Here is an 11137-nt window from a genome sequence, read left to right as displayed (position 1 = left end):
TATTTTACAATCATTATTTTTTTATTATTTGCTACAATGTTTACTATTTCCTTCTCAAACTAAAATAGTTTACATCTCAAACACATACTATTATAACCCAAACTAAAATAATCTACGCCCTAAACACAAACTATCATAACCCAACTATAATAATCTAGGATTATAATAACTAACTCGTTACCCCAAACGTCCCCAAAGTCTTTATTATGAATCAAAAGTTGCCAATACAAGAAGATAATCTATCTATTTATAGAGAATTGGAAAGCAAATTAATTCTAATTCTAATTAATCAAAGAACTAATCCTAATCCTAATTAGTCAAAGAAACTAATCCGAATCCTAATTCTAACCAATCATGGAAACTAATAACAATCCTAATCAATTCAGGATTTGACCCTAATACCCTAACTTATCCTAACCCTACTGCATCAATACTTCAGATTATGAAACTTGTGTTGAATCCTCCCCACAATTGGATGCCAAAAGGTAGTTGTCTTAGGATTCCCACCCAAAGTCAGCCATGAAACCCAAACAGTCATTCGGTCATATCCTAAAAATAGTGAATCCGAAGGGACATGATGTGAGAGGTATGTTGAGGATTTCACATTGAAAAAATTAACAAATAGTCGAATGGATCCAGAAAATGGTGAATCCAAAGGAACACCGTGTTGAGAGGTATGCGAAGGATTCCACTTTAGATAAATCAAGGAACATCACAATCTTCCTATGATACATGGCTTACTCATCTAATGTCAATTGGTTTTGAGATCGAACCTCAACCTATCTAATAAATTTGATTTAATTTCAACTTAATCAATTTTTTCCTTTTTGCATGTTCATAATGCCTCCTCTTTACCTTTAAAGTTATATAACTTCATATTTATTTTTAAGGAAGCGTGCACTTGGATTCAACGGTTGAAATGGATGCCAACCGTTGGCGTGAAAAAAATGAGTCTAATTGGGTTGAAATGGATGTCAACTATCGGGGTGAACAAAAAGAGTCTAATTGGGGTTCAGAATTGCATCGAGTTCACACAGAAGTAAGTAGCAATAAACATTTAGAAGTCACGACGAAGGAAAACAACCAATATCCCCAAGAAATTCTTAAGCATGTGAAAGTCATCGATGTGTTCAGCTCCCATAAATCTACATCGAAAGATATTTGCAGAAATTCCAAGGGGGATGGCTTGGATGTTAATCAAAACGACCGAAGTAAGATTGAAGAACAGTTGAAAAAAGCATTTGCCGAATTTTACCAGAAGCTTCACTCGTTAAAGCAATATAGGTACGCAGAATGCTTCAAAGAATGTTGCCAACTTACCATATGCTGTTATTTATGATCTTCAACCTCTCTGTTATCATGTTTTCATGCCTTTGAAATTGGATGAACCAGTTTTATGAACCTGTCAGCATTTGCGAGAATCATGAAAAAGTATGATAAGGTCTGGCATTGAATCAATAGCAATATATTTATTTTAATTTCTTGATTATTTATTATGAAATAGAGCGTTTCATAAGTTCCAGATATCTTAATGAACTATATCTTTCTAGAAATATAGATCATTAAAATAGTCTCTTGATGATTATTAACATTTGGGAGGCGCCCTTTGTTAATTTCCTTTGAGGAGGGGTTTCTCTACCCTTTGCCAGTTGTTCTTGGTTTCACATTTTGAGTATACTTACCAGTTTCTTATCGGGGGGGAAAAAAAAAAGAAGAATAAAAGAATAAAAATGATCTATAATTATGATTATGTTCCTGCTTGTATTGGGTACAGATTTCATCAAAGACAGCGGCCAAGTCATACATGGAAATTGTGGATACTTCATACCTTGGAAGTTCAGAGGAGGTATCATTCTGTTGTTATACCCATTATTTTTTGAGTTCTCACATAGTGACGCAAGTTTCTGATAGCATAAGATTATGTTTATATAATGGCGGTCTGGCGGACATAGATCATTGATGGGTGAGTGAGTACTTATAATAGAAAATTGTTCATTAACAAAGACATTGTCATAGGTATGCTCTCTCGTTTGACTTGGTAGAAAGTCCACTTTGGGTAGACAAAGTGTTATCCTTCCGTTGAGCCAAGACAAGGATTTATATAACAAATTTTCTTAAAACAAGAAAGCATATCCATGCTGCTAGATAGGTGGAAGATACCATATTGAGAGTAATTTATCCACTGATGGATGCCCATAACGAAATTGTCTTTGTTAATGAATAATATACCGTAACTTATGGTATGGTGTATTTCCCTCTAAAGGTTAGGACATTGTGTAACCTCTTAGTAGTAAGGAAACAAATCAATAGAATGCAGGTACTCTTGCATTGTGATTACTTCACTTATATTTACGAGTGGAAGAGAAGAAACGTAGAAGTCTGGCCCTAAAGGATATAGCTTCCAACCAATCAGGCCTATCTCTCCAACTCAGTTATTCTGCATTAGACATTCGACGTCCATGCTTTATATGGATGGAACAAGTTCTAAATCTTCCTTCCTCTTCTTTTATTTTTCTTGTGTGTTCTCCTACCAATATCATTTGCAGCAATTGTCTTACATGAGAAAATAAAGGAGCATCTCAGAATACCTCAGCTTTACGACCTACTCTATCCAAGTAGATCTACAAGAACATGGAAGCAGTTCTATTTGGTCTTGCATCTTCACGACTTATTATTTTTTCCAGCTCTTACTGTATTTGTTGAACTTCTACAAAAATGGGAATACTTGACTATGACATCTTCTTTGCTGTATTAATTATTAGTAGATGCTGATTTCTTTTTGAACTAGGTTGCTGATCTCATGAAGATGGTGGAAATTGCTTTCATCAAGAACTTCTCAAACTCAAATTATACAGAAGCTATGAGGCTTTTGAAGCCAAAAACTAAAAGAGGAAAACACAGTGTGACATTTTCTTCGGGTTATTCTACTTTCCTTATGAAGATCTTGCTTAAATCAAAAGTAGACGTCAATAGAAGTCTGAAATAGTTATTTTGAAGGGTCGGTGGGTAATTACTCAGGCTGATTAGCTTCATTTCCCCACCTTTCAGGCTTCCTATCTGGTTGTGCGGTGGCACTATTTGTGGCAACTGTTTTGAAAATAGTATCTCAAAAGTTGATGGAGAAGGAAGATGGCACCCATTACATGGAAAATATAATTCCACTTTACAGGTGGGAATAGTTTCTTATAGTTTCCATACATGCATCTATGATCCTGGCACATAGCTACCCCAAAAGTTTTGACTATTGGTTTATCTTGCAGTCTGTTTGGCTTTGTTGTCCTACACATGCTCATGTATGCAGCAGACTTATACTTCTGGAGACGTTGTCGAGTTAACTATCCATTTATCTTTGGTTCCAAGAGAGGAACTGAATTGGGTTGGCAAGAAGTTTTCTTGCTTGGTGCTGGTTTTGCAGTACTTGCATCGGCCAGCTTCCTTGCAAACTTATACTTGGACAGGGACCCCAGCACTCAAAAGTATAGAACAGAAGCTGAGAAGGTTCCTTTAGGCACAACAGCAGTAAGATCACTGAAACACACAGAACTACTGCTTACCACTTCTTATCACTTGCACGAATGTAATATAGTTTCCCTTTCCGCTGCTGCCAAACTACTGAACAAAATGCCTCTTTATGCAACAATTTTTTTCTTAGTAATTTCTTCCTTTGTGCAGCTTATTCTTCTCATCACCTTTTGCCCATTCAACATTCTATATAAGTCAAGTCGTTTTTTCTTCATCCGCTGTATCCTACATTGTTTATCTGCTCCACTGTGCAAGGTAATAAAACAGTGATTAGTCGAACAAATAGTGACTGTCACAGCTAAGTACTTCCTGCTCTTGTATTTTTTCTTTTTTCAGGTTAAGTTTCCAGATTATTTTTTGGCAGATCAGCTTACTAGTCAGGTACCATTTTAATGATTTCTCAGTATCATGAAAAATGATAGTTAACTTTTTTTGTTGACGAGAGTCTCATCTTTGTTGTTATTGAGGGCCATCTGCTAATGATGGTAGGTACAAGCTTCAAGATGTATCGTGCTGTATATTTGCTACTATGGTTTAGGAGAATACTCAAGGAAGCAAAACAAGTGCCACACACGTGGTGTCTACAACACTCTCTCCTTCATTATTGCTGTCATACCATTTTGGCTGCGGTTCTTACAGGTATAAATCAAGATATTCTTTTGCTAGTTTTAGTCACTTCACCAGTTATGTTTTTATCAAAGCTGAGTGAAAAAATTATACTGACAAGTGTATGCCATTGTTTCTATGACCTTACTTGAACAGGGTATGTTTTGTGTCATTGAGGTCTAAAGTGTATGCCATTGTTTCCGATGATGTAACAAAATTAAAATATGTAGGAACTTATGTCTTTGATTTGTCAACCTTCAATTCCTCGATGTGAAAAAGATAGATACGAGGGGACTCTTTATTTTATGCATTACCATAGGATGAGGATGAATTAGCCGTACTTCTATATCCATTGACGTTGCAAATGGTTATATCCACAATGAGATTGGACATCTTATCCTAAATCTTCAATTCACCGTGCTCATGCATACATTAATGTTATAGAAGATGTCATTTGGATAGGCAATTAACAGCAGGGCTGTGATTGTGTGTAGTGCATCCGTCGATTGCTTGAAGAAAAAGATTCGATGCATGGCTACAATGCTCTTAAATACCTCTCGACAATTGTTGCAGTCCTCATTAGAACTGCTTGTGAATTAAGAAAGGGAGTTACCTGGATGGTGTTAGCCTTGATTAGTTCTGCAGTTGCCGTGTTGATGAATACATACTGGGACATTGTTGTTGACTGGGGACTTCTGCAAAAACACTCAAAAAACAAGTACTTGAGAGACCGGCTTTTAGTATCCAATAAGTCTGCCTATTTTGCAGCAATGGTATTGCGCCATCTTGAACTAACCGTTTTTTTTCCGTGACTTCTACTAATCCAATGTTTCTGTGGGATTTTGAACAGATATTAAATATACTATTGAGAATTGCTTGGATCCAGTTGGTGTTGGCATTCAACTTACGTTCATTTCAAAAGGTTGCTGCGACTGCATTGATATCTTGCCTGGAAATCATTCGCCGCGGTCTTTGGAACTTCTTCAGGTAACTTTTTATCTATTCTATAACCAATGTGTGTTTTAAATGTTCGTGTTGCTGCAATAGGCCATCTTCTTCTTTTGTCAAATTGAAATATTATTCCGAAGCCATGGGTGCTAAATTCTTCTATTAACTTGTTTGGACTGATTTTCTCAATTCCTTGATTAAAAAAAATGATTAAGCACTCAAAAGGTCTTCGGAAACAGGTCCTTATACGAAAAAAGAACCACAACAGGGCACAATATTTTCATTTTGATTTTAACTTGAGTTTGAATTGTTCACAACCATTTTGCATATGTGATCAGTTTGGAGAACGAGCATCTGAACAACGTTAACAAGTATCGATCATTCAAGTCAGTTCCACTTCCATTCAGCTACTCCGACGATGATAATGAGAAGGATAATTGAAAGAAGAGACCAAGAGAAAATGACGTCGAGTAAAGAAAATTTGAGTTGTAGACTTCATCTACTGTAGTACTTGCTAACCTCGGGCACTACAATTTGTATTATAATTGAAGTTGGAGACTTCATTACATTTTGTCTTCCTCCAACAAAGGGTAGCCGAGAGTTCTTCCTTTTTTATAGAGCAGATTAGATCTTAAAGACATGGGATTAATATACGTGGTAAGAATGTCTGGAATGATTTTTTAAGAAGATATTACAACGAATCTGAGAATCTGAACCATTTATTTGTTGAGCTATGTTTGAGTTCTACGATAAGAAGAGAAGGGTAGGTGATTCAACGATAAATGTTGACTGAACATAACTTTGGAATTTTTCAGAAGAATGTGGGAATGCTTTTTTCTTTTCCTTTTGAGTTTATATGCACATGAAGTAATACTATGAATATGACATGTACTAATACGAATTTTTTTGGTGATGAGATTAGTAGATGTTATACAAATTTATTGTGGAACTGAGGACGGTAGATGTATGTTTTAATTGATGGGAAAAAGATTTATTTTAGTGAATTAATGATGAAGTAGAAGAAGTTTAGATTAAAAAAGTACACCATTTTCTTATGCATAGGGTGATATATATATATATATATATATATTTCGATCTCACTTTTAAAATTGTTAATTGCCTCTGGTGTATATTTCTTATTCTCCCTACAGCTGGCGAACTACATATTAAAGAGAATGAGAATAGTTTTTAGATGTGGGCAATTAGCAAATTAGGAGTGGAAATAAGGATGGTGTACTTTTCTACTACCTGGGTGAATTTATCTTTAATATACATATTAATCTACTCTTTTAAGTTTGATATGAATGGAGTTTGAACATTGAATCCTAAAATTGCTGCTAACATATGCTTTTCTTTTTAAAGAACATTGGTAACATATAAACAAGTTTGTGCAGAAACCTGGATCTCCTCGGAGGTGACTTTAAATTTGGAATTACCCAGTCGGACAATTTGGAAGAATCAAACGAGTGTCTCCCCATTCACAGGCAGAGAAACAGCCTAAAAACCCAGCTCCTCTCCATGGTTGCAAAAGAGGAAACACTTTGGAGGGAGAAGTGCAAAACTATCCGACCAAATGAAGGAGATTTGAACGCTCGTTTTTTCCAGAGAGTGGTGGCTACCAAAAGCAGACAAAACACCATCCTTGAAATTGTCTCCACCAATGGGTCTAGCATTCTCACGGACTCCGGAATAGAAGCCGAATTCCTATGCTTCTTTACACAAACTTATACAAAGAAGACCAACTCCATTGTTGTGTTTGAAAGTGATTGAATGAATTATAGCCTTATATCGTGCCTACTTCCATTTAGGAATGAATAAGGAACTATAAATGCAACTTTTATCTATATAGATCTAAGAAGTTTAGATAGAGCCTTGGTGAATCCAGGATCGAACACAAGGATTATCGACTAGATGCATTGAAATTAGTGATCGATCTTAACACGATGAATTTTTCAACTATGTGTGGATAATGTTTTGTATAGCTAACTAAATACTAATTATAAGTGTATGAGGTGATGATGGTGATTGTGTGAGTGATAGTGATCAATTGTGCCTCAAATTGTGTTATGCGTAAAAATGAAGTGGCAAGATTTGGGTGAATAGTGAAGCAATGTGCAAGGAAGGTGAAGGAAAAATCGGTTGAGAAATGTTTACTAACATTTTTTCAAGTAATGCATAAGTCACGTGTTCATGTCATTAACTCGTAAAAATAGAAAACTCATCTCTCAATGACTTTAAGCCACAACTTCCTATCACTAGGATGTATGCTTGAGTTAATATATTGACGAAAGGTTGACTTTATTTTTAAAGCTATTTCTGTCCTTGTTTAATGAGATCTACATTCACTTGCTATCTCAGTTGAGTATATCTACTTAATTCAATCTTTTAATGGGATCCAAGCAATGTAATATGCATACATCAAACAAGATAAACTTTGACTTTTGTAAGACCTACTGTCAGTTTAGCTTTCTTAATCCATGTAAAATTTAGTTGCACATGATTAAAGATAGACAACAAAAGAGGTGACATCTACTTCTACTTACTTTGGATACTCACTTAGGCCCGCAACACTTCCATATGGAGAAAGATAGGCTTACCATGTTCCATCAATAGCACCTAACCTATGCCAATTTTGGCAGACCGTGCTCCACCCCGGTGAACTTATGCGCTCCGTTTTTTTCCGTTGCAGAAAAGAGATCCCTTCCCCCCGCTTGAGACCATTAGGCTTCCTACTGTGCTTGCTGTAGAGAATGTCATTATCAACTCCATAGCCAACTCACTCATTCAGACTCCTAACTGAAAGAGTTTCATGGGCAAGCTAGGGTTTCTATGTAATTAAGTGTAATGCCAAACTGATTAGCTAAGAGAATCCCTTTCCAGTTTTCCTTGCTAGGTCCAATAGGCTGTTAGAAAGCGTTTGTTTACCTCAGTAAGAGATTTTATTCTATAACAACTTTTATGAATCATGAAATCCTAGAACCTGAGGGTGACTGCTATGAGCAGAAATCTCACTCACCGGCCTAAACGACGAGCAAACACTCGAACGTGAGAGCAAGGGATCACCCAAGGAATGGACGAGCTCTAGTAAGCATAGCCAGGGGAGTCTCTTGGAGGAAGATTCAATCATTAATATTCGTGGAACCCTTATGAGTTGTATCCGAAGACATGGAAAGGGATGGATCTTTCTCCCCTTTCTACGATTCTGAAGAGTCAAGCAAATTTCTTAAGATCATGACAACCCTTAGTCAGAGCACAGACTAAGCTCTGAAACCCTTCAACGAGATGAGATCTTAGAAGGTGTTAAATCAGTCTAAATTTAGTTGCACATGATTAAAGATAGAGAAGACATGAATTGATGAAGTGTGAAAGGCATCATATTGATGAAATGTGAAAGGCATCATATTTATATTAAGAATGTGAGTTTTTCAATATCAGTTACTTACAAACATAAATTTAAAGAAAAATATGGTAGAAAATAGAGAATGAATATGTCAAGCCACTGGTCGCAATCTCTTGCTTCCTTTGGCTTGTATAGTGGTTGCTTCACGACGATTGCAATGGAGGCCGGTGGTGCTTTCTCTCTTTTTAGAGATGAAAGTTGAGTTGTCACTCAAAGTACTTCAAAGATAAGCTCAAGAGGTAGGAGGAAATGGTGGAAATATGGAGACTTTTCGGCAGAGTTTCGACCAATTTATTGGAATAAAATCACACACTTTTAACTTTAATTTCAATGGGCTATTTATAGACATCAAGAGAGAAGCTTCTTTGCCTCTTTCCAATGATACACTGACACCTTTGCATTTAATTTCACATTACAAATTCAATGGTTTTGCTGCAAATGACTCAAATTAACTAACAATTTGTGTTTTGATTTGACTTCCACAGCCCATGCGTTTTGCTGTTCTCTTTCATGTTGTTTGCTCAACGCGTAGTCCTCTGGGCGCAAGATTGAGCATTGATTTGATCACTTTCCATGTGTTCATAGTTGCAACTTTTGTTCCTTGGTTGATTTTTGCTCCATTTCATTCAAATCCTCCGTTCAAAGATGTTAGATTTTATAAATTTCAAGATTTATGGGTTTTTACCACATGAACGCAAGGTGTGATTATCTACAAGAATTTCATGTCAAGTTAGTGTTTTTTCCTCTAATTTTTTCTAATTATTCTTAAATAAAAAGATATAGTAACTTGTATTTTTACAAGTTATCATCCATGATTTGCCCCAGATGTTTTGACCATTTATAACTTCACAATAGTCTCACATGCTAGAATTACCTTTCACTAAACTGGAAATTTGGAGGGTAGTTTGCTCTCAAACAAGTCTCCAGGCCCTGATGACTGCACTTTAGAATCCTATAAAAAAATCTTGGTACATCCTCAAGGACGACTTAATGAGGGTGTTCCAAGATTTTTTCTATCGTTAACGCCAACCTTAATGAGACTTATATATATTTTATTCTTGAAAAATTTGATGCTAGTCGGTGATTATAGACCTATTAGTCTCACAACAGGTGTATACAAAACCTTGGCTAAAGTCCTACAGACTCAAAAGGGTTCTTCCAACCATCATCTCTGAACACCAATCGACCTTTGTGGATGGTAGACAAATCCTTGATGTCTCACTTAATACTAATGAGCTCATTGATGACTGGAAGATGTAGGACAAAAAGGGCATTGTGATCAAACTTGATAAAAAGAAGGCTTTCGATATTGTGGACATTGTGATCAAACTTGATATTGAAAAGGCTTTCGATACTGTGGATTGGGCTTTCCTAAACTTTGTTCTTCAGGCTAAAGGCTTTGGAGACCTCTGGAGGAAATGGATTAGGGTATGTTTTTCTTTAGCAAACTTCTCTATCATTATAAATGACCGTTCTCATGGTAAAATTTGTGCCTTAAGGTGCATTAGATAAAGGGACCCACTATCAACTTTCCTCTTTAACATTATTATAGACATCCTTAGTAGGCTATTGACCAAGCTGAATTGGACAAGAAGATTCAGGATTTTGATATGGGAAAAGACGGTTTATCCATCAATCATCTACAATTTACAGATGACACTATTCTCTTCTCAACATATAGTGCCGAGTACATAAAAAACTTATTTGACATAATCAACACTTTTGAATCATGCTCAGGCTTATCCATCAAAGAAATTATGGGTATTAATCTTGACTCTACTGAGACACATCGTATTGCAAATCTATATGGATGTAAAGTTGGATCTTGGCCTAACTCATACCTTGGGCTTCCTCTGGATGGTAAACCTAGAATCCTCTCATTTTGGACTCCGATTGTCGAGAAAATTGAGTGGAGAATCAAAACTTGGGCATCCTCTTTCATTTCAAAAGTGAGAGGCTTACCCTTATACAAGCCACCTTAAGCAACCTCCCTACATATTACCTCTCTTTATTCAAGCTATCTAGCAAAGTTGTTCCATGATCGAGAAGTTCTTTCATGATTTTCTTTGGAAAAGGAAAAGATGATGGTTCTAATATGCACCTTGTTAGTTGGGATAAAACTACCTCTCCTCTTGATTTTGGTGGGTTGGGTATCACTACCCCAAAGCTGATGAATGAGGACCTTCTTGCAAAGTGGATTTGGTGATATAGAGCGGAAAAACATGCGTTGTAGAGAAAGGTCATAGCAACTAAATTTGGATCCTCTGATCATGATAACAAAGCCGACTCTCGTTCTATGTCCATTGCCAAAGGACCATGGAAGGCCAGGTCTACCCTTCAAACTTTGGTGGATCATCATATTGCGGTGACGCTTGGTAATGGTCGTTCGATCTCATTTTGGTATGACTCATGAGTTGGGGTTGATGCCCTAAATCTCGTAGGGTTCTATAGTTTGTAAACAATGTATGAACAAACTCTTTATGTGATTAATAAAATATATGATATTTTATTCACATTGTCTATAAAATATGTGACATTTTAGTTTCATTAACCACAAACCAATAAACTAACATCCAAGGTTATATTTGTAACTTAAATATGTATATGGAGACATACGGGTGGATCATGTTTAAGGGATAACCTAAATGGTCTGTAGTATAT

General features: G+C 36.1%; 1 protein-coding gene across 1 annotated transcript in view; it reads left to right on the top strand.

Moving 5' to 3' along the window:
- LOC120081408 (phosphate transporter PHO1 homolog 10-like) overlaps positions 1–5791 on the top strand; it is an 11524-nt gene extending 5733 nt beyond the window's left edge. The window contains exons 2-13 of the mRNA XM_039036250.1: positions 891–1284; positions 1393–1441; positions 1775–1846; positions 2789–2918; positions 3049–3169; positions 3261–3519; positions 3673–3777; positions 3859–3903; positions 4012–4161; positions 4623–4901; positions 4979–5115; positions 5415–5791. Of these exons, the coding sequence (XP_038892178.1) occupies positions 891–1284; positions 1393–1441; positions 1775–1846; positions 2789–2918; positions 3049–3169; positions 3261–3519; positions 3673–3777; positions 3859–3903; positions 4012–4161; positions 4623–4901; positions 4979–5115; positions 5415–5517 (1844 nt within the window). The 3' untranslated portion in view covers positions 5518–5791. The remainder of the gene's footprint in view (positions 1–890; positions 1285–1392; positions 1442–1774; positions 1847–2788; positions 2919–3048; positions 3170–3260; positions 3520–3672; positions 3778–3858; positions 3904–4011; positions 4162–4622; positions 4902–4978; positions 5116–5414) is intronic.
- The last annotated feature ends 5346 nt before the right edge of the window (positions 5792–11137 follow it).

Source organism: Benincasa hispida, chromosome 7, assembly GCF_009727055.1.
Source record: "Benincasa hispida cultivar B227 chromosome 7, ASM972705v1, whole genome shotgun sequence".
NCBI lineage: Eukaryota > Viridiplantae > Streptophyta > Magnoliopsida > Cucurbitales > Cucurbitaceae > Benincasa > Benincasa hispida.
This window is presented reverse-complemented; position numbering and strand designations above follow the sequence as displayed.